We start from the raw sequence: 24,220 nt of genomic DNA on the forward strand, positions 1-24,220 counted from the left end.
ATGTGTGATTTAATGAATTCATTGTCAATAACCACCACCTTGCATAATAGAAAACGACTCAAGCCATACAGCCCAACAACATGCATGAACAACATACGTGTAATCATAATACATACACAATAGGTTTGAAATAAGCCACCAAGTCAAATGACAAATTACGGACAATTATTTATGATAACCAGCAGTTAATTAAATTGTACCTATTGGTTTTCTTTACAGGCGTCAAGGCCATATTTGATTGATGTCCATGTGCCCATTCACTGTAGTTGTTTGGAGACAAGTTCAAGCAATAAGAAAAAAAGAGCATTTTGTTAACGGAGCAGACAAATATCTTACGAGGTGAAGCTGTGTGAATCTTTCTGTCCTTCATAGTCCTCCTGAGATGCATACAACCTTTTTTAAAAAGAAAAAAATACATATATATATCTCCTAGACATGTTTTAGCCATTGTTATGTTATTAAAGGTATATTGTTATTTATATTTAAGGGATATTTTAGATTTTAGTGATGTTATCCTGCTTATTATATATTAGAGTAGTGTACAAAATGTTTTGGTCAGGGACAAATTCTATTCAAATCTGCCACCAAATATGTTTGCACTGTTTCTGTACTCTGCTGTACAGTGTCTGGATTTATTTCTATTTCTCATTTCCATATTGTCCTTTTTTGTAATTCTCCATACAAATTTATACATTTTCAAAAGATACCAAAGTGTTCCCCTGACATTACCATTCAATACAATCTCAGGAAAGAAACAAATAAATGTTGGCAAAGGGGAGGGAAGGGGGGTGAAATATTGCCCCTGATTAACAGAGCTCCAACTAAATATACATGTATGTACCATTTCATCTTAACTCTGTGCTGTGACTTTAAGTCCAATTAGGTTTTAGACCAGGGACAGGTAACCACACTATATTGATAACAAAACAGGATGAAACAAATGTTTGTTATTGTCTATCATGAGCATCTGTGTGTTAAACGGTTCCTCTGAAGTTTTTAAAATTGCATGGCGGACTAGATCAAATGCTTCCTGCAGGCCTAGGAGCCGCAGGTTGCTCACCCCTGCTTTTTTTAGACTCTGATGTTGTGATTGGGTGTGTTTATGCCTTCTTAGGGCAGTGATCAAAGCCTGTTTCTTGTTTCATTTTCTGTAGATGGTAGAAATGCACAAACCTTGTAGTTTGGTTTCTTTTTTTTTTTCAACAGAAACATCTTAGTTATATGGAATTGTGCAATTAACCTCACCCAACTCTGTTTTGGAGCCACTCACACACTTAGATGCTTCCTTTTTCTCATGTATGTCACACTGCGTAACTTATCTTCTTTAAAAGAAAAAAGAACATTCCAAGATAAGAGCAAGTGAAAACCGTCAAGCTTCATAGCATTTTTCACATTATCTTTGACTGCATAAATTGGTCTTCTATCCTTTTTGTTTATATCATTTTTGCACTAAGAATGGCATAATCATAAGTTACTGCCCCCCCCCCCCCACCCCAGAGCCCTTCCTCGTCAGTTATGATGGAGCTTTTTTTGGCGTGTTGTGATTTTGGTCTTTGGTGGGTTTGTATACTGTAACCATCGTACATGTTGCTCCACTGTTTGCGTATTATTATAAATCACTCATGTAATTTATTGCTAACAACAACAAAAAAATAACACAAAAACATGCTACTGATTGTATGTATTTTTAAACAAAGTCTATTTTTTCTGGGAAAAAAAACAAGAAAAAAGTGAAACTGTATTCAGCACTTTTATTCTGGGTTTTGCTTTTGTTTTCTATATATATTTATAATTTAGATCCAAATGTATATATTGTAAAATTTTGTGCCTTTTGACTAATTCTTATAAAAACAAACAAAAAAAGGTTTTCTAGCCGTTAAAGGAAGGACTATATGGAACTGCAATCTGAACTTTGTAAACAAATAAAAACTTCAAGATTGCTGAAACCGAGAACTCTGGTGTCGTCTTTTCATGGACATTTACAGTCAGGTCCATATATATTGGGACATGGACCCAATTCTCTCTTTTTTTGCCTCTAAACATCACCACACCGGATTTGAAATGAGTTTTTATTTGAAGGTATTTACATCCAAATAAGGTGGACGGTGTAGGAATGACAAGAGTTTGTATTTGTACCTCTCACTTTTTAACCAACGGGACAATCACAAATCAAACCTCTACCTTTTAGTACCTGGTTACAAATACATTGCAGTCCATTGCGGCCTGTTGTCTGGAATGTCTGGAACATCACCAAATGTTGGGTTTCATCCCTAGTGATGCTCTGCCTGTACTGAAACTGTCTTCAGAATTCATCTCGCTGCTGTAGTCAGCAGTCACATCATCAATAAATACAAGGGAAGCAGTTCCCATGGCAATAGATGTTGTACTTTTGCTGCTGTAAACCTGAAATCTCGCCTCTTATGGAGAACAACGGAAATGCTCATGATCCCAACACATACTATCTCGTCAGTGAAGCATTGTGGCGGTAGTTTCTTTTCTCTTCCATTTAAATACAGTCCCACTTAGAGACACATTGTCATTGAGCGGCATGAGAGGGTGTCTCCAAACTTTTGACTGGCACACTACTGCTCTCTAGTGGAGGTAATGTGGCACAAACTATTAATATATTCGGTATACCTTGTTTTTAATCAAGTAGTAGTACTTTACACATATATATATATCCACTTCACATTTTTCTAGATAACCTTAGGATAATGTGACAATGTAAACAAAGAAAATACTTATTCTACGCTGGTATTTCTTATTGAATGAAACATTTGCCTTGTGACTACTTCCGCCTTTTAAACCCCGCCCATTGGGGCATACAACCACGCCCCTTTACCTGTCCGAGTTAGGAAACCACAGTCGCTCTGAAATCTCATTCGAGGGAGTGTATTTTTATTTAAACTACACAAAAACCGACGAGAGCGACCCAAAGGATTTAGAGCGAACATTTATCCTAAAAGTTGGATAAGCAAAGCACGCAAACAGGAAGAGTTACAGCAGGTAAGTTAGCTTTATATATATCATATGTTAATGTACCGGCTAGTACTGTATATCGAGCACAAAGGTGAAAACAAGTTATTAAAAGACTTTGAAAATATATTTATTTATCAATTATTACAATATATCAATTATAATTATATCAATTATGTAAGGTGCTTTTTGGTACTCGGGAAATGTAACGAAAGTGCTCGAAAGAAAAGGCATATATTATCTTAGTGTTAGCTTGTAGCATTCGTAGAAGATGGCTTTTATCATTTTAATACTAATTCATTATTGATGACACCTGATGGGTGTTGGCGGATGTGGCATTTTATTGTTCTGTCAGTGCTCCATATGTTATGTTAGTCCACTGTCTTCGTCCTTTCTCGCTCACCTTTCTGGTTTTGCCACACATGCGAGTTTCTGCTTGCCTCTTAAGAGAGTTTCACAACAGTTTCGATTTGACAAACAGCTGCGTCCTCCTTTTATAGCATTTGTATTTCTATTCACTTCTATTATTCATATCTTTACTGGTGTATATATAGAAAGCTGGCTTTTATAACTTTGAATTAAAGAAAGTGACGCGTATGCACAGTGGATGGGGGCCTGAGGCTATGTTCATCACAGCCTCTGTCTTGAAGTAAACATCTCAACGATTTGTACTCGAAAACTATTCAGAATAGCTCCACAAACGACTGACTACTGGTTTTAATCATTTGAGTTATGATGGTGCTATGGTTAACATTAACACAGCTTATAAACGTTTAAAAGTTATAGTATTTACAACAGAATTCAACCAACGGAGTGCAGGTGTAGGCTTACAGCTTGACACCCATATAAGGAAAGGCTGGTGACTTCTAACAAGGTTCACTGTGATGTCACAGTGAGCCAGTGTTAGAGAAAACAAAACGGCTCTAAAACCTTGGCATTGAACACAATAAAACAACATTCTAACAACATGTATAGGTCAGAAAAGTGTAAAAATCATAAGAGGTCCCCTTTATACACTGGGCTTTTTTGAGTCATTCCCGTATTTGTGTAAAAGATGTCAATGTAGCCAACTTTAACATAAAAAAGCCCATCAGATTTTATGCATCTGCATATCAGTGCTGTTTACGTTGCTTGACTCATCATGGGCAATTCTATATACGTTCACTGAATTCATGATGTTTGCTGCCATTCCATTGGTCCTGTTCCTGATATATATATTTTTATTTGGAGAATAGAGGCTGTGATATTTTTATGAATGGAGTCTTTCGTGGATTCTCCATCTGTGAACAGTGCAGTCACGTGGCTAGCAGCTGTACAGTAGTTGAGTTTGGAGCCTTCATCCGCTTCTTAAAAGTATGTTTGCTCTGCTCAACATTCTATGGTAGTTCCAAAATCTGTCCCGTACGCCAATCTGCAGTTGTGTACTTATCAGAAAAGGCTGAGTTCTAGTTTTGAAAATGTTGCACTGTTTCACTATTGTTATATTCTTGCCACATATCAAGCATGTGGGTGGATAAGCCAGCATCATTGGCAGTGAAAGCAAAGGAATATGTCCATTCAAAATGAACCATATTCACGGTTTAAGATACCTTCATGTCTTACTGACTGAACACACTGGCACCCCTTCCCTTGCTCATCCAGTCAGCAGTCAGAAGGCAGTGTACATTCATTCATGGACTTGCAGTGAGTTGGATATGTCACAAACGAAACATTTCCTCTGCCTCGGATCACAGAGCTCGCTGTGGGAGCTGCAACGAACATGCAGCTCTGCCCAGCGGTTGCTGAGCACTGGTCTAGCACGTACACCACACTGACTTAAACAGTTTTTAAGGGTCTGACGTGACACTTGAGTGGGTCTCACATCCTCTAAATGTGCTCGGAATTGAGTTGCCTTCATTATCCGGTTCTGCAGGGCACTTTTTACAATGCAGTGGCCAAAAGACATCAACTTCTATGCCTTGTGATGCGACTCATCCACTCTGTTTGTATCTCTGTTGTAACCTCTTGATATTCCAAACTCAGTAGCCACTTCCCTCTGAGGATATCCTATTTGAAGCCAAGGCGCTGTTGATCAATTGCTATGTGAACCATAGCCATAAACTACACAAGCTGTAGTCTGAATAAGCTAACATATATCTACATTTCTTTCTGTGGTATTGTCCCTTGAGAAGATGCCCATCCCAACCGCAGAGCATAGCATCTTACCGATACCGAGTTGGATAGTCAGGAAGATACAATAGATGAGAACACTCTGCGCCAATGTACCTCTAGGCCATTCAGGTTAACCTCAACACTCAACCTCAAGAAGTTGTGAGGAGAATTGGGAGTGGCTTTACACTGTTGAAGTAGTAAAGAATTGAGTAATAGCTTGACTAAAGGAGAGTGTTTGTTTTAGTAACAGCAGTACGGTAGTTTCTTGTTCTGTGTAAGTAATGAAGGCTCAGCCATGTATTATGTCATCTGTTTGTTACACATGGAAGAAAAGATAAGAAGAGACAAGCCACCTCTTGTCCTTTGGCTGAGCTGTGAAGGCACCCAGGAAGCCTATAGTCATCCAGCAAACAGCCCTTTTCAATTATTAACAGCCCAGTGCTCTCATTCCCCTCGCCGTAACCATAGTGCCCAGTGGACTGAAACCAGTCTTGTGGGAAAGTCTCACAGTGGACCAAGAAGCTTGCATACCACTGAGACTTTGAGCAGGCCGACTTCATGAGGGGAATAACTGACCTTAGAATGATCCATGCAGAAGTTTGAGAGTTTGAGTATTTACGTTGCAGCGTCTTACTGCTTGTGTAAGACAACAAGGTGTCCTGTACAGATCACCTCGGGAATTTGTCAGATCCACTTGAGACGGAAGGTGTTTGGTCATCATGAATGCAAACCAACGACTCAAACTAATGAAGCACTTTGGTTCTGTGCCACCCGAGCCTCCACCACCACTTCTCGTGGTGCCGGTAAGTTGGTGCTATTGGTATTTTTAAGTAGTGATCTGCTTTGTCACCAGAACAGAGTTTGCATGTTAAAAAAGTGTTGTGTATAAATTTGGATGAGATTTGGTTTGATGCTTTTTTTTTGACTGAAAGATGAGGGCACACAGGATTTTGTTGGAGATAAATCATATGATATTAATATCTGATGTTTTGTCTATTTGCTTGCACGTGTTACACTTGTACAAATATTTACAATGCCAGCAGCAAACACTTTACACTTTTTGTCCCTGTATGGATGTGAAATAAGTCTTAAATTGTATTAGGGTCTTTAAAAAGTCTTCAATATGACTTGTTGAAATCTGTAGACCCTGTTAATAGGTTCCCATATTTTAATTTGCATGAAAAAAATCCTCTCTGGTCCTGCTGGAGCAGCACAGCTTCCAGTCCACTCAGCCAGTATTGGTGCAATACATCTGGTAAAATCAGGCCATTTTGACCTTTGTATACGCTTGTATGCTTCCCTGCTTTCCAGGAATGCATTTTGTTTTATTACTTGGTTTCGAGTTCAGTCTGTACAGCACAGATAAGTAAACATTATCATATAGTGTTTCAAATGTGACTGGTATGTATATCTGTCCTCCAGCAGTGGCAAAACATAAAATAGTTTAAATAGGTAAGCTAACTTTATCAACATGTTATAACCTTGATGGATTGATTTTGAACTACTACACTATCTGTGCTGTTGGAGTGTGTTGAGTCTGTCCAGGTGTTTCTTGCACTCTAGTAGCTAAATCCCATTTACTTCAAATTACTTTTTGAGCCTTTGCAGCCTTGAAATGACAACACAAGTAATTATTTTTGCATTAGAACCCCACTCTAATGGCCCTTGGAAATTGGGTTAAAAAATAATTAGTTTGGGCAGTCATTTTTATATACCAGTATACTGGTATAAATCCTTTCATTGATAAGAAAATTATGTATATTCGTAAAAATGCTAAATGGAAAAAGCCGAGTTGATGAGCTTTTCTTGCGACTGTGTGCCACGACACATTGTATTAACGCTGGCATGGTCAAGTGATGGTGGAGAGAGGCAAAGCAAACAATGGAACACCCTAAAAAAAGAAAACATGAGTTGCTGAAGCGGAGACTATAGACAAAGAAATTGTTGGTAAACGTGGAGGTAACTGTAATATGGAAATGATTTGGATGTAGTGCAGACATGTGGAGTAGCTGAACCACTCAGATCCCACTACATACTGTACCCTGTGACTGGACTTTGTCTCCAGACTGGTAGAAGACAGGGCTAGAAACATTGCAAGTGAGTTGAATGAGTTTCTCCAGGAATGGGACTTGCGTGAGAAGAACGACTGACAATGGAGCTAATGTTGTGAAAGCAGCTTCCTTCAACAACTGGACTAGACTATCTTGCTTTGACACTCTTTACACAGTGGCAAGCTTACTTTTGATTTGATTATATAGGTTTAGGTTTGTAGCCTTTTATACAAGACTACGCTGAATGTAATTATATCATCATATTGTGATACATCTAAAAAATAATGTGATAGTTGCTGAGGTCCATGTCGCCCAACCCTAGTGGAAACGATGTTAAGTCATACAGTGTACCATATAAATGGACATATATACTTTATCAGGGTGGCCATTACAGCCGTTTAAATATTCACTGCATGAGTGGGCGAAGTGCACATGCAGGAGGGAGGAGCACCACCCAGGTGAGTCCTCCCGCCTGGGTGAGGAACGCCACTACTGGTCATATTACGGATCTTTTTTCCTCCTGGGATATCATTTTTCTAACAGTCATGCAGACAGCAGATGGAGCCGGATGAGTACCCACCAGTGCGATTGTTTTGTTTCCAAATGCTTGGAATATGATCAGCTGCTTGTGCGTTGTTGTTAGTGTCATTGTTCGGTTTGGAGATCCCTGTGGGAAATGGAAGTACGGTTCAAAGACCAAGTGGTGAGTGCAATAAAATGCTGCCTGAAATGACCTGTAAAGACGCTGACAACTGAAATGTGTACCAAGGTTTTCGTACATACTGTGCTTTCTCACAGAAGTTGTTCTTGAAAAATCTGATTTTACTAATTTTGTCTCTAGTGTAAGCATCTGACCCAAATAAACAATGTAAAGTGTTTCGAAATCTCAGTCTGGTCTTAGGAAATGAGGGCATACCTGTGTTATCTTTTATTCCCCTATTTAGGCACATCTTCTTGGTTGTTATTGCAACTTACTTACATTTTGTAGGTTAGTCTTTATTACCCTGAGAATTATAAAAATTGTTATACAACAGGTTGATCAGGTTGCTTTATTTTTTTAAAGCAGCATCCAGGAATAGTGTATTTTTTTAACAAAACAGGACTCAAGTGAAAACGAGTACAATCTACTTGTTTGGACCAAAATATTGAAAAACACATTTGTTTCTGTTTAGGCAGTTAGGCTATTTTTATGCATGCTTAGGTTTATCATTAACTAAACCAGGGGCACAGCCTACTGTTTACTCGGCTCACTAACTCTGAGCTAACATCTCCCAACCCACTTAGTGGTGTTTTTTGGACGTCTACTCCCCAAATATTCACATTTTGCATCCTTGCAATAACTGTCATTTGTCAGTGCCGTCGTTATCGTACATCAGTTAACTTCCAGCTTCAGTTTCGATGTATCCAACTCGAGAAGCTGGATTTACTCGTTCCTTCTGGAATTTGACATGTGTTCTCCTGACAGTCAGAGTAGATCAGCATTTAAAAACCTGTGCCTTTTACACAGACCCCAACAAAATTGGATATTTATATTTTCATGCAGTGACATAGCATCCTCTAGTCAGATAATGAGGTGCCTGACAGTCTGGTTTGACGTATTAAATACTTGTCAGAGGGCAACAATAGCTTTTTAAAAGAACAGGGCCAAAGAAGGGAGTACGCTCTGACACAGATGCTGCAAAATCAGTGACGTAACAGTTGAGCATTTCTTTGCGTATGTCAATCACACAGAACCCAACCATGTTTGTGTGTGCGTTCACAGCATCAGATCAAAATTACAGCAGCAATGCCTTTCAACACAAGAGGGCGGGAGAAGTGTATGTCGTCACAGTCGCAGTCTCTTCATTGCAGAATTTTCTTAAACACGCGCGCCTTTCCTCCTGTGTTACACCTCTGATGATTCCTTCAAAACCAGCATATCTGGGGGCCTACTTTAAGCCCCTAATTCCCTGTTGGTGCATTTTACACCATCTAGGCTAATCAAAGGGGCTGGTGTCACAGTCCCAGAATCCCCTTAAAAATAGGCAACCATCCGCCTCTGAGGGGGAAAATTCGCTGCATTCTGTACGAACATCACCGACATGGAAAAATGACTCCCTTTACATGTAGTGTAAAAAGGAATAAATAAATTGCTGGTACTCTCTGAAGTTGAGTAAATGATTTCACCGAGCCACTATGGGACCCACAATAACACCCAAATGTGGGGTTGTGGATTAGAAAACATTTGATGTTTGATCATAAGTCTTAGTCCTTGCAGTGTCACAGCTAGCAGGTATTTGTGTAGAAAAAGCCCTGCTTTTGTCACTAGTAGAGCGTAAGAGTCTTTGTATTGTTTGTCTATGTGTAGACCCTGGAGCACTAGGTGTTTCATGCCGTCTGTTCACCTACTCGTATATATACACACACACACACACACAAACACACACCAGGTAGCCCCTCCTCCATACCAGTCAATCCGGATTGACACAGGTGAGCACTAGCTGTATTCAGGTTGACTTGTACACACTCTTCCAGCTTCTTTCGCTAGTACGACATTATTGTGTAGCCTTCCGCACTAAATGTTGCTTTTACTCATTCCTTAGTCATTTGTGTGTGTTTTTATTTTATTGCAGAAGCCAGGCATGGAGGAGTTAACAATATGGGAGCAGCATACAATAACACTAAACAAAGTAAGTTCCTTCTTTAAAGTTGAAATGATGCATCTGACAGGATCTTGGTATCGTGTTAAATACAGGAGCAGCAAGGCATATGTTTGGGTGTCTTTTTGTGATAGTTTTTTGCAAGACTCGGGCCTAACACCTACCAGGAATTCAAAGCGGCACACCCTGCTGCGCCAGTCGACACATCGTTATCACACCACATACCGAGCTTGACTGGAATGCGCTTCCTCTGTCACCCTCATCCAACTCTACTTGCATGCTTTACTGCATGTTTCCTTCCCTCATGTTTTCCCGCTAATATTTAACCTATTTGCTTTGTGTTGGCAGGATCCCAAATTGGGCTTTGGCTTTGCCTTATCAGGAGGCAAGGACAAACCTCATCCGGACAGCGGCGATACAGCTGTAATTGTGTCCGACGTGCTGCCCAATGGACCGGCCATGGGCCGCCTGTTGTAAGTTGGCAACCGCTGATTTTTTTAGTCAATCAGTACACGAGGAGAATGGGAGCTTACATGCATTTTTCATTTATATCTTGCAGCAACAAAGATCAGATTGTCATGGTCAATGGGATCTCAATGGAGAACGTCCATTCCAACTACACCATTCAGACCCTCAAGGCACTAGACAAGACGGCTAACATTGTGAGTACAGTCGAAGAAACCAATGTGATTGTGCTTAAAACATCTCTGAGTTGTAGTGCCAAACCTCATCTCTAAACCAATTGGCTTGTGGTTTAACATAAACTGGATCACTATCTAAAATCAGCCAATCAGTGGGTCCCTTTTCCTTTACCCTTTCTGGCATGTAAGTATCGACCTTTATATTTGATAGAAGTGTTTTAAATCATTTTTACCCCTCTTAGTTGTGTTATATTTAGAGCTGTTTTTATTTTAGAGCTGCATCTCATATATATATTTTTTACATATTTTGCCTCTCTTAAGCTCTTAAGTGTATGTTAGCATCCATATGAAGTGTGTTTGTTGCTGTTAGCATCTTGATGTTTCTCCCGTGAGCTTTGTGTTAGCTTCTATTACGGATGGATTTGGGACTGGTAGCAATTCTAATACAAGTGTTGCCCCTGTTAGCTCTGTTTTTGCATATATTCGCAGTGCATTTGGTGCTGGTAGCATCTCATGTAAATGTTTTAATATAATTTAGCATCTGTTTGCAATATATTTGACACTCTTCTCTTTGTATCAGTAACAATAATTGTTTTTAACAATTGAACAAATCATGAGATAGTGGTCATTGTTTCCATTGTGAAATGAATCAATATATGGTAAAACCAAAATCTCTGTTCCTTGTCATCTTGTATCTCTCCAGACAGTAAAACGTCCACGCAAGATCCACATCCCCGCGACATCCAGGCCAACCCGGGCTGCCTCCCACTCCAATCTGTTGGACCCAGAGCCTCCGAGGAGGACACGGCGCTACTCTGACGGTAGCGACAACCGAGACGCCAGTCGCTACCGTGCTCGGGCACGCAGCTCCTCCCCTGATCGCAACGGCTATGGCGGCGCCGTGCCCTTAATGTCATCAGGGTATAAGAGGCTGCCGCACCATGACGTGGTCGACAAACCCCTCAGGACCACTCTGGTTAAAAAGAAAATCACAGACGGTGAGAAGCAGGGAACACGTATACATCAAGTCGTACAGTTCAGTTTGGAGCTCTATGTGGTACGGCATAGAAGTGATGATTTTGTTGACCAATCAACACACTGCTGTGTTTTTCGCTCCCCTCATTTGGTATTGTGCCAATGCCATAAATGCTAATTGGTTTGTTAAGTATTTGGTCAATTTTGTGGAATTGGAATTGCTTTTACTGTACATGACACAGGAATAGAAAGAGGATTTCAGAACATTCCGAGAGATTACAAACATAGTATAACCTTAAAGTTGTGCAACCAGACCAAGGGATTCAACCAAAATATTCTGGCAAAATGTGCCTCAAAAGGCAAGTCAAGAGTTCAAACCATCATGTGTGATATCACAAGACTTAAGCTCAATGAGCATATACAGGATTAACTGCTTTTGGCGAAAAGTAATTTAACTTATTGTGATTTAAGAAAGCAGCTGAGTGCAGTATGAGGATTGGTTGTTTTGATGGATTTCTCAATTTTGAAACAAAACAGAAATTGCTGCTGCACTTATCCAATACTATTGGCTTTTGGTAGAAAGTGGACTCAATATTTGAATGACATTTGTTTGTCCTGCTTATTTTGCAGAGTATGGATTGAAGCTGGGCAGTCAGATCTTTATCAAGCACATGACTGAAACCGGCCTGGCTGCAAAAGAAGGCACACTGCAGGAGGGAGACCTTATTCTGAAGGTAGAAAATTAATCCTCCGAAAGCAAACTCCACTGTTTTAACGGCTCCTCTTCCTCCAATCAGATCAATGGCATGACCACAGAGAATCTGTCTCTGCTGGAGACAAAGCACTTGGTGGAGAAGAGCCGAGGCAAGCTGACCATGACGGTCCTCCGAGACAACCGCAAGTTCCTGGTCAGCATCCCTGAGGTGGAGGACAGTGCCCCCAATAGTGAGGAGGACCGGCGTAGAAACAGCAGCTCAGAGATGGAGGGTGAGGAAGACACAGGGATATCACCGACATGTATGTGAAGACACTTCACTAATTTTATGTTTTTTTATGCTGCCATTAGACATTTCAGACCTGGATGATCGTTCACCTTCTCATAGAACATCTCGTCATCCTACCAGAGAGAAACGAACGCACAGGTAGACATTTTAGAAGCTATGTATTTCCTCCATCTGGGCGTTGTACAGATTTGAACCTTTCTGGCCGCAATTTTTTTTAAAACATATTTTTATGTATAAATGATTTTATTGCGAACCACACCGAAATATACTGGTCCATCAAAACATTAGTTGTGGCCTCATACAGTACTGTACTTAAAAGTCACTGTGAACATAATTACACTATAGGAAAATAAGACATATTTTAAGCAATATAATCAAAATATTTCATATAGTTTATACTGGAGCATCGCTATATTTCAGAGGCACAAAAAATTACATATTTAATTTGCTGATTTGAGCACAAACCAGGAGTTTGTCACTGTGTATGTAGTGTGTGTACACACAAGATAATTCTGCCATGTAGATGCTAATGTAAATACACTTATTTTACACAACACAAATTCTAACAATACCTAAAAACGCCACTAGGCACCAGTGGCTTCCTTAGGGGCATCATCAAAGAGTTAGTAGATTTATTTGATTTTGGTTTATTATTATATAGTGGCAGCTGAGCTTTCCTACTCCCTCTCTCTGTTTGACACTAGAACCAGAGCAGACATTCCTCTGGTCCACAAGTCCAGGGAGTCTTCTCCAGTGCGCTCCACTTTGACTCGACCTCCAAGAGGCTACGCACCTCGCAGAGGTCAGTCTTGCAAACAGAGACTATGACTTGACTGTGATGTTTTTGAGAACCTTTGAATGTTCTTTCTGTCAGCTGCGTATGAATCAGAGTCCGACCGTAGCGCTTCACCGCCTCCTATGAGGATGGACAGTTTGGACATGAGGGACCACTCTACCAAATACAAGTCAGTACACAAATGAACTCTGTTTGGACTCTGTTTGTTTGTATACTTACCCTTTTTTTTCTGAAGGAGCTTGTCTGGACTGTCCACCCTGCCCAACACGAGATCTTCTTCCTCCCACAACTGGACGTCACCTAGACCTTCCTCATCCTCCTCACGACCCCGTAGGCCTGTGTCAGAGTCAGACTCTGACCGCAGCGCCTCACCCCCACCGCACAGAGACAGCCCTCGATTAGACCGATACAAGTAAGCTTTGAGTCTCAAATCAGTGAGTGATCCGGATGATGTCTTTCTTGATAATCCATCAGCATCTTCTTCCTTCTCATTCGTCAGCCCTTTAGTTCTTCCTGCTGATCTGCCTAGCCTGAGAGATTCCCCTATCCTGGTACGCCAGGAACCACCAAGGAGGGTCAACTCTCCCCTGAGAGTCCCACGCCCAGGTATATAACATAATAATCATAACAACAATCTAACTAATCTTTCTAATCTAATTGTTTACTGCTGATCAAACACCAATATAGCATTGTTTTGGAGAACTCATGCAAATATATAAATATATTCATAATTTTAAACGCTAATATTGTAAATAGAATTATTGTCATGCATCAATATGCTGTAATTATAGCCAAATTATTGTTTTCTTCATTTTATATAGAATCATAATTTCATTTAGGTAATTACTGAAGTTATTTATTTCAATACGGAACAATGCAGGCAACGAGCAGCAATGTCAGATGGGAGTGGGAACATAAGGGTGCAACATAAAACCAGTGCAACATAACTGTGCGTTAACATGAATTTGTGAGTTCATGTTTTAACCGTATTTGCATGAGCTTCATAAAAGGGCATTCAATGTAAATTCAAACTGATAACAGAAATTCTACAGCCAACCATCATATTCTTTCTTCTCAGACTCCGAGTCAGAGTCAGATGGCAGCTCGGCGCCTCCCCGGAGGCAGAGCACCACCTACAGCCAGGATTCTCACAGCAGATACAGGTACAGATGAAGGCCCCCTCCAAAAGCGTCCTCCACCCCCTCCCCAATCTGTACCCCCCCCCCACCCACCCAACTGGGACAATGACCAGACTGTGCACAAGGCTTAACATTACATTTATCTATTATACTTTTGTTTCCTCTTTTTTTTTAAGTTACCCCAAAGTTACATTTTATGTTCTTCCATTACTATTGTTTTTACATTTTTTTATGCGTGTGTGTGTGTGTCTGGGTGTGTGCGTAAAATCAGTTTGTAGCTTTTTGATTTGTGTTTTGGACTGTACCACTTTTATGTGTTTAAACAATGAAATAAAAGTGACTTTCACTGAACATGTCCCTCTCATATGTGGCTAAGTGCTGATTAAACAGAGGACACATTGGAAAACTGCATATTAATACAGCTTTTAAACTAAACAAACAAATATATATATATATATATATACATTGAATTGATCAATACTGGACACAAAGCAGTTAAAGGTCAGAGAGAGAGCTCCCCCCAGTGACGCAAAAGGTGAATATTCAACATTCCCTCATTAATAATCATCATATTAGCCACACCCCCACCCTCTCCAAACATTACTGAGATTTGTTTTCCTCTTCCCTCACTCCCACCTCCCTCTCTTCTCTTCCAGAGTTTTGCCAGATGTTTCCTCACAGCCCAAGCCAAGGCGACAGAGCGCCTCCGGCATCCCTGCTCTCACTGCGTCACACAGAGGTGAGTCTTTCATTTATTTTTGCACTATTTTCAAGTCACATTTTGTTACACACACAATTCACACACATTGTTAGCAAAAATTGATCCAAATTGAAAAAGAAATTTTAAATATATTATCAGGAAAAAAAATGTGTTTATACTGAGTCAGTAGCTGCCAAGTAAAACAGCGTTGCATCTGGATCTGATCCAGATTGTGCATTTTGCTATCATTTGATTAATTTCAATTTTTCCGTGCTTACTTAAGATCATTTTGGTGGGTTAAAAAAAATAAATTGCAAGATCAACTTTTGAGAGAGATCGCAATAACTTTTGGGAGATCTCACAAAACCTTTGAAACTATGTGAAGCTTCAGGACACACTTCTGGTAGTAGCTTGCCTCCACTTATCCACATGAGGAAAATCATTTGGAAACGCATCATCAGCATTTCCTCACTCCTTACTATGCAATTATAGATGTATAAAGTGATATTTACTATAGGAACATTTATTTATAAGCTGATCTACTAAGCACTAACTTGCATAACCAAACTAAAAAAATGGACTATTAGTGGGAGCGCTGAAGGTGATCCCCAGCCATTTGTGCGTGATGCTCCCAATTTGCGCCTGCCTTTCATTCATTCATTCATTCACTGACTCATTTTCTAACGCTTCTCCTAACGAGGGTCGCGGGGGGTGCTAGAGCCTATCCCAGCTGTCTTCGGGTGAGAGGCGGGGTACACCCTGGACTGGTCACCAGCCAATCACAGGGCACATATAGACAAACAACCATTCACACTCACATTCATACCTATGGACAATTTGGAGTCGCCAATCGCCTGCCTTTCAAACATGCTAAATATAGATGCAAAAATAGAGACCACAAAGAATTTCAGGGTTGATCAGTCACATTTCAGCTGCTAAATGATTACATTTGCATCCACCACACCCAGTATTTTGCTTGCTCGGATCATCTGCATATATTTTGCTAGTGCTGTTTTGCTGATTTGACTGATGCAACCCTCACTGCACTCTGTTAACAGACCAGCTTTAAGCACATGATGGAACTCGTTTTTATATGTGCAAATCAGTATTAGCAAATCAATATTAGAGCAAAAATCAGTATTTGTATTGTAGTGTAAATGAATGCATTATAACATTTCTGTAAATGCAAATTGACACTTCTTCATAAATGCGAATATTTGATTCTTTACAGCTCCGTCAGAATCTGAATCAGAGGCCAGTTACACGTCTGCCCCTCGCAGGGACTCAACAGACAGTGAGAACTCCGGCAGGGCCAAAAACAGATACAGGTGGGAATTTATCAAAATAACTACAAGACCATACAGAATAAGACAAATATTATCTTCCTAGTTATTGCTTTTTGGCATTGCCAGACAGGAACCATCATTATTGGTGTAACACACTTCTGCATTGTAATATATCCCTGTGTGGAGCTTGTTTTTTCACTACATACAGTGGATAAAATTATCCAGACGTCACTTCCCCTTGACACAAATAGAAGAAAACCCCTCTTTTTTTAAAACCCATGTTTGGAAATTTATTTTTGAAGATACTGCAATTGCAATAAAAAATGATATCCTACTTCTAGTCAGAGGATTCCCTTTACTACATTACTTGTCTAGGGCTGAAGTGTAGAATTTCCAAGTGTCCAGCAGAATAAAATCGTTTTTTTCCCTGATGCTGCTCCCAGAGTCCTTCCCGAGATCAAGCCGTCTTCGGTTCGTGTGAATCCGGAGCCCCCTCGCCGAATCTCATTGCCAGTCCAACCACCGCCTCCCCCCGATGGTCAGTTCACTGGTTTTTAGTGTCACATTGTCATTACAGTCATTAAAGCATCTTTGTCATCTTTCTTTGCCATTCAGATTCCTCTGAGTCAGACCAGCTGTTTGACCTCCGGAGGTCGGGGAGCTCGGACCTTGGGGATGAGCGACGTAGGTACGGTAATGGTATATATTACATCCACTGACGTTGGCATCCGCTTGCTAATGTTAATTTGTAATGTGACTGATGTGAATAATGGTATTGTTCGCATTGTACTGAGAAGCCTGTGGTGAGTTCTATTTCTGAGTAATTTGTAGCTGCATGGTTATCATCACATTTTCCTCCCATGCCATCAGTGGAATTTAGGTTGTGGTTGAAGTTGACTTTAAAGGTTCCACTGTAACATTTTTTTTTTTTATATCTAACAGTGCTCCAAATGCGGCAAACAAAAGTGGTACCGTGAGGTCTGGAATCTCCGTGAAGAACAATCTACCAGTCCACTGTAAAAGCAGCTTCGAACATTTTTTAACCTGAAGAACTGGCAACTCTTTTAACCAGCTTTTATTATTAACATCATCAGACACCGCTCCAGCCAAGCCTGCTGAAGAGCCAATCTACTCCTTACCTCCAGATTCATACCCAACATCCAACCCAGGGTGAGCCCTTCTTTTCTTCACAACCCAGCAGCAGCGTTCTGCACGGCAGGCTGTGTTAAAACTGTTCTTTTTTACATTCCTCAGGTACAGTTCCGACTTGCAAACTGTGTCCTTTGTCAAGGAAGGCAGCGTGGGCCTGAGGTTGGTGGGTGGCAATGATGTGGGCATCTTTGTTGGAGGAGTGCAGCCCAACAGCTCCGCCTATGAGCAGGGTATGAAAGAGGGAGACCAGATATTGAAGGTGAGGCCCGCCGCTGCTTGTTTACCACAGTTAATTGGTTCCGAACCCAACCACAATTAGTGAATTTCCACAAAGTAAGATTCAACAATAATAAATGGAATATTTTCATAGTTAGAACATAGAACACCTGTTGATGAAATTGTAAATATGATTTTTACCATAGACATGAAATAAAACCCTATAATCATGTTTACTCTCCTTTTAATCTTTATTTACAACACATTGTTCAACTCCAGCGCAGGCTACACGATCACTGCAGGGATACGAGAGATGACTGCCGTCTTAAACGGTGCATGCTGCTAAGCTGACTAGTTAGCCTCCAACTTATTTATTCTAAACTTGTTTTTCAACTTTTTTTTTACTCCATCATGGCAGACTTCATGGAATGTCTCATCATTGTAACATTACTGACACCTAGTGGCCAGAATACTGCATGAAACCAGAATGGCCTTTCAGAATGGCCTTAATTGATCTTGTCACTTATACAGAAGTACAAGCCAAACTGTGCAAGCAACACAGGATTTTATAGATTTTTAGTTGCTGAGTTGAGAACAGAAATTAAAGGTGCTATCCCTCCTTGGCTTCAAATTTCACTTTTTTTCACCAGAAATTAATGAACACCATCACAAACCTTCGTTTGAAAGCACACAAAGTCTAAATCTAAATTCTAAAATCTAAACTTCCCTGTTGCACCATGAACATTGTCTCGTATTTGTCACAGGTCAATAACACAGAGTTTGGCCATTACACTCGAGAGGAAGCCGCCAATTTCCTTCTGAACATCAAGAGAGGAGAGAAAGTGGACATCCGCACTCAGAACAAGATGGACAGTGAGTATGGTAGAAGCACGACAGGTCCAATCAACGTCCAAGCATTTTAATAATCTGTCTCCTCTTTTCTAGTTTATAAGAAGATCATCAAGTCCAACCTGGGGGACAACTTCTACATCCGCACACACTTTGACCACGAGACTGATCACCCCATCGGGCTCAACTTCACACGAGGAGAAGTGTTCCGGGTCGTGGACACCATGCATCGTGGGAAGCTGGGTAACTGGCTGGCCATACGCATGGGGAATGACCTGCATGAGCTGGACAAAGGCACTATCCCTAACCAGAACAGGTACAGTATATGGTATACAGGTGTATTTTTGGTATATTTTCCAGGTTCTGTGTTAAAGACAAAGGTGGAATAAATGCACACACATTTGATATACTACTTAAAAACTGTAATATCAATTTATCTGTACAAACCACTGAGTAAGAGAATACCAATAAGAGGTATAAGAGAGAAATGCCATGTGGTTTTTTTCAACATATTTCGAACCCTGCTGATTCTCTTCCTGGCATTCTTCATCCTGCAGGGCCGAGGCTCTGGCCAGCCAAGAGCAGGCTCAGAGGGCAAGTGGGGAGCGGCAGGTGTCAGGACCCAGGGCTGAGTTCTGGAAACTACGGGGCCTCAGAGGGAACAAAAAGAATGAGAAGAACGTGCGGCGCTCTCGCGACGACCTCCTGCAGCTCACCATTCAAGGCAAATTCCCTGCCTATGAGAGAGTCCTGCTTAGAGAAGGTGCTCACTCACTACATAATTCATATTCACTTCTTTTATACAAAGTACATATATGACCTCATTTTTAAACTGTTTGTAAACTCTCTGCAGCTAATTTCAAACGACCCATCGTCATCCTGGGGCCTCTTAATGATATTGCTATGGAGAAGCTGGCCAGAGAATTGCCTGATGAATATGAAGTAGCGGGTAGGTTTCTTTTTTTCCCATTTGGATACATAAAATTTTTGACCCACAGTTGAAAACAAATTTTTTCTATGTTTTGTCAGAGATGGTTCCTCGCAGTGGTGGAGGGGACAGCAGCTCAACGGTTATAAAATTGGACACTGTGAGGAGGATAGCAGAGAAGGTGAGCTAATAAAGTGAAATTGAGGGAAATGTTGCTATTTCACTTACTTTTTTGTTGCCAGGATAAGCACCCTCTGCTGGACATCACCCCCACTGCTGTGGAGAGGCTGAACTACATCCAGTATCACCCGATGGTGATATTCCTGGACCCCCACAGCCGCAAAGATGTCAAAGCCATGAGGCAGAGGTACAGTCCTGACTCCAACAAGAGCTCCAGACGCCTCTACTCACAGGCACTCAAACTAAGGAAACACTGCAGCCATCTTTTCTCAGGTAGTCCATCACATGTCTGCATGTCATGTGTACTGTTTGTACAATGACAATAATTCTGCTGTATATATCTCCCCAGCACGTGTTGATCTGCAGCCCGGCTCCAATGTTTGGTACCAGGTTCTAAAAGACAAGATCCGCCACCAGCAGTCCAAACCAGTCTGGGTCTCTGAAGTCACGGTATTTTGCACCTTTTTGTAGTTTCTAGTTTCAGAAGTAAAGAGTACCATTCTGGTGTCACATTTCTACATGGCCAACAGCAGGGGTGCCATTTGTGTCGATTGTGAGCTACCGGTCAATCACAAAGATAGTTTGGTGGATGAGTGATTAGCATGAAGGCCACACAGTCAGGAGATCGGAGTTCAATCCCACCCTTGGCCATCTCTGTGTGGAGTTTGCATGTTCTCCATGTGCATGTGTGGGTTTTCTCCAGGAACTCGGGTTTCCTCCCACATTCCAAAAACATGCTAGGTTAATTGGCGACTCCAAATTGTCCATAGGTATGAATGTGAGTGTGAATGGTTGTTTGTCTATATGTGCCCTGTGATTGGCTGGCGACCAGTCCGGGATGTACCCTGCCTCTCGCCCAAAGATAGCTGGAATAGGCTCCAGCACCCCCGCGACACTCGGGAGGATAAGCGGTAGAAAATGAATGCATGAACAAAATAAGATGTCAGGCCGTGACAATAATAACTCCACATTAACTTTTTTTATTGCTGGGAATGGTATTTAAAAACTCCACAGTGGAAACAAGCATGATTAGGGTTTGTCACTCCAAACTGCACTAAGGCAAGCTGACTGTGACACAAAAGGCCGTTTTGGCCTTTTCCAGCTTTTCTTTTTTTGTATAAATAGAACTAACATGGAATGATGGACAAAATCGACCACACAATTTTTTTACTGTGTGTGCATAATGGCACCAGCAGTAAATGGAAGTATATACTGTAGTTGACCCAGCAATTTTTCTGCCTCTTTGCACTTGCAGTTTTAGTGGTGTGTATCATTAACACTTAACCCGGCAGTTTTCCTTGTGTTTCCTAGTTGCTGTTCTGTATAAGCAGCACAGCTATAGAGCTGTTCCTCTCTTTTTTCCATGTTACTGTTCTATATAAACAACATGGGGGTCACAAAGGTCCAACCTGCGTTTTACGCTTTGTGAGGTGCTTTCAGAGCCGTAACAGAGATACGATAGGTATGAGACATGAGACATGAGACTTCTCTTATAAATACTCGTATAAATACTTCTATAAATACTTCTCTTGCCCTGTGGCGTTGTTAACAATTGTTGCTGTGGAACAAGTATTGACATTGTGACACCTTGAACTGTGTGACTGTGGGATGCTGTCGCTCAGTGTGACGGCACACACTGTTTTGGCAAAGCTGGATGAATGCCAGGTTGTGTAAAAAGAGGCCTCACTCTTATTTGTCTTCTCTGTGAATTAAGGTGGGGGAATATTTTTTATATGCACCCCCCGCGACCCTCGTGAGGAAAAAGCGGTAGAAAATGAATGAATGAATGAATGAATGAATGAATGAATGAATATTGGTATAGATTCTTCCAATGATAAGACTTATACCGATATACTAAATGCTAAATGTAAACAAGCCGATTTGATGACTAGCTTGGTTGTGTGTGCGCGGCTCGGACTTGATAATATTTTCACCAGGTTGTGTGTTACGGCTTTAATGTAAGGTAGGTTTTTACAGTGCTCGATGACGACGTTGTGAGTGAAACAATATGAGAAACATGTTAATTTTTTTTCCGTAGCTTGTCTTAACTGTAACTAAATTATCTACACACACGGAACACACTTCTGTGACCGTCCTTCAAAATAAGAGCCTTGTTTACCCTATGTCCGCATAAACAAGAGTGTCATAAAAATATCTTGACATGCAGTTGGAATTGCATGGGTGACTACATCTTCACAAGCACAGGGATTACAGTTTGTTGAAGATTTAATAGCATGTGTGTGCAGAGGCTGACATCCCATTAGAAAGGTGAGGCAGTTTGTTAATAAATAAATGAATAAATGTGATTTACAATTTCACAAGTGTATTTTATTATATGGCTTATGGTTTGTAGCTTTTTATAAAAGGCTCCTCTGAATTTCTATTTTATTTTGTTTTATGTCGTCATATTGTAATACATCCAACCCTAATGTGAATCTTTCTCCCTGTCCAGTTGGAAAGTGGTGGACAACAAGATCTGGACGCTCTGGATCAAACCCAGTCAGACTACCTCAGTGCTGCAAGTGACTTGGAGGACACAGATGGCGAGGCCTTCACCGATGGTGAGGTCTACACGGACAATGAGGACCTGGATGAAGCCTACCCTGGTCAGGAGGCAGCCAGGAGCTCCAGGATATCGGGAGCAGCTCTTGCGCGATCATCTGAGCCTGCCTGGGGCCACCGCAGTCCCGATGACATGGACCTCGAGCCTCACTCCGACGATTACTCACTGGGTGGGGAAATCCCGCCTTTGATGCATGTGCCCGAGCCTGCAACACTCCGCCGACAGAGTAGCAGCCCGCCTCTCAATCATCCGGATGACTACCCTTCTCACCGTAGTTTTACAGACTCTGACTTCAGCAATCTGGACGCCCTGGCACCCACCACTCCATCAGACGGTCCCCCGGATTTTATTGCCCCTAATCCATCCACAAGATACTCTTTGAGTGAGCCCTCGTATGTGGATGAGCCTCCTGAGAGCCCCCAACAAGCTAGCCTGGCTGCCATTGAAGAGAAATTACAGCAGGTATTTAAACTGTGTTTTAAGCCTGACAATTAGTAGTAAGACAGGGCAAACCTGAGTGCACTGCCAGCTGCAACCAGCGGAGGCGTTGTTCAAACGTAAATAAGAAAGAAACCCTTACTTTACCTACTTGTCTCTAAACTTAACCGACATAACACATACAATTTGACTCAACTTATTACTTTTTGTTGTCAACTGGCCATGACTTTCATATGGTCAAAGTTCATATGTAACAAGTCAAAAATTGATTTACAATTGTCATTTTAAAGAGCCTGATGAGGGCTGTATGGATTTGGCTTTAGTTCCTTTAATGTTGACACAAGGACCAAATGACATGCACTTTTACTTTTTCCACCTTGTATCAAGGTCAAATACAGTCAAATGCAAAAAAATGTTAGACCAACTACGAATGACCTGTCAAAGTTGACTACTAATGGTGTCAAATTAATTTAGAACAACATACATCAACTGGTAGTCATATCCACGCTCCGAATGAGATCTGCCAAGTCTGCCACTGTTTTGGCAGTATGGTGTCATATGTGGTAAATATGACAAAAAGACCAAAGAAACAATCATTATAAGTAAATAACAAACACTTTTTCCTGCAATTTAACTTCTGTTACAGGCCCGTCTCACAGAGCCACAGACACAAGCGGAAGACAAGAAGCCCCCCCAGTTCATTGTGTAAGTCTTACATGCTCGTATCTGCTTTTGTTTGTGTACTCAGTTTTAGCATCCATTTTACATCCACCTGTCTCTTACATTTTTGCAGGCTGGCACATCATCACCAAGCAGTCCAGTTCAGGCGCACGCAAATCCGAGGAGGTAGCGACAGTTCCGATGAGGATGACGAGGACGAGGCAGAGGACATTGAATGGGGTCCAGCGACAGAACTGTAGACAACTCAAGATGTTCGACATCAGAGTCTAATGATCAAACAAAGACACTCCGAGAGACTCTTTTTTTTTTTTTTTCCCAACAAAAACTAGTAAACATTTTTAATACAAATGCTTTATTTCAATTATTATTTTTTTGTTGTTCAAAACGTTGCCCTCACCTCAACTTTGTGAATGCATCCAGTTTCTTATTAAACTACGATTTAAAATAGTTCAAAGAAAGTCTATGGATATTGTAACGATTTTGAGCCCAATGTCAATCATTTCATACACACAACACTACTAAATATCTATCTTCAGCGATATTATACGCCAAGGGAATATGTCTGATATTGCATTAAACTAATTGCAAATTGCATAAAATCAAATGTTTAGAAGCAAAAAAAACCCAGCACAAATAATACTGTTTTTTTGGCTCTTGAGATCTTGAAACACATCTGGAGTTTTTAAAGAATTATTATACTATTATATGATTATACTATTTTACATTGAATTGTGTCTTATTGTTTTTTATGAAAAACAAATATTACTCACTGGCTAGCCAGAGTCCTTTAAAAAGTTAGGAGGCATATTTTGGAACTTCATATTGCAGTAGAACCACATGATTCCCCACAGCCAA

At 40.8% G+C, this 24,220-nt stretch overlaps 1 protein-coding gene across 2 annotated transcripts; it reads left to right on the top strand.

Annotated features, from left to right (window-relative positions):
* The first annotated feature begins 2,819 nt into the window (after positions 1–2,819).
* On the top strand, positions 2,820–23,690 carry tjp3 (tight junction protein 3). 2 transcript variants are annotated; one of them, XM_058074271.2, is made up of 30 exons: positions 2,820–3,006; positions 9,791–9,847; positions 10,166–10,290; positions 10,377–10,479; positions 11,162–11,456; positions 12,064–12,167; positions 12,231–12,420; positions 12,500–12,575; positions 13,142–13,239; positions 13,312–13,402; positions 13,469–13,645; positions 13,733–13,839; positions 14,312–14,396; positions 15,029–15,111; positions 16,304–16,400; positions 16,802–16,896; positions 16,974–17,046; positions 17,301–17,374; positions 17,453–17,528; positions 17,613–17,769; positions 18,491–18,599; positions 18,672–18,891; positions 19,133–19,338; positions 19,429–19,524; positions 19,605–19,684; positions 19,746–19,956; positions 20,033–20,133; positions 22,136–22,708; positions 23,331–23,389; positions 23,478–23,690. In XM_058074271.2, the coding sequence occupies exons 2-30, from the start codon at positions 9,800–9,802 to the stop codon at positions 23,602–23,604; spliced, it is 3,936 nt and encodes a 1,311-aa protein (XP_057930254.2). In that variant the 5' UTR covers positions 2,820–3,006; positions 9,791–9,799; the 3' UTR covers positions 23,605–23,690. The 2 variants fall into 2 exon arrangements, with proteins under 2 accessions (XP_057930254.2, XP_057930253.2); XM_058074270.2 differs by lacking the exon at positions 2,820–3,006 and adding an exon at positions 7,676–7,881.
* The last annotated feature ends 530 nt before the right edge of the window (positions 23,691–24,220 follow it).

The sequence above is a fragment of the Doryrhamphus excisus genome, linkage group LG4 (genome assembly GCF_037039965.1).
Source record: "Doryrhamphus excisus strain RoL-2023G ecotype Guam linkage group LG4, RoL_Dexc_Guam_v1.1, whole genome shotgun sequence".
Taxonomy (NCBI): Eukaryota; Metazoa; Chordata; class Actinopteri; order Syngnathiformes; family Syngnathidae; genus Doryrhamphus; species Doryrhamphus excisus.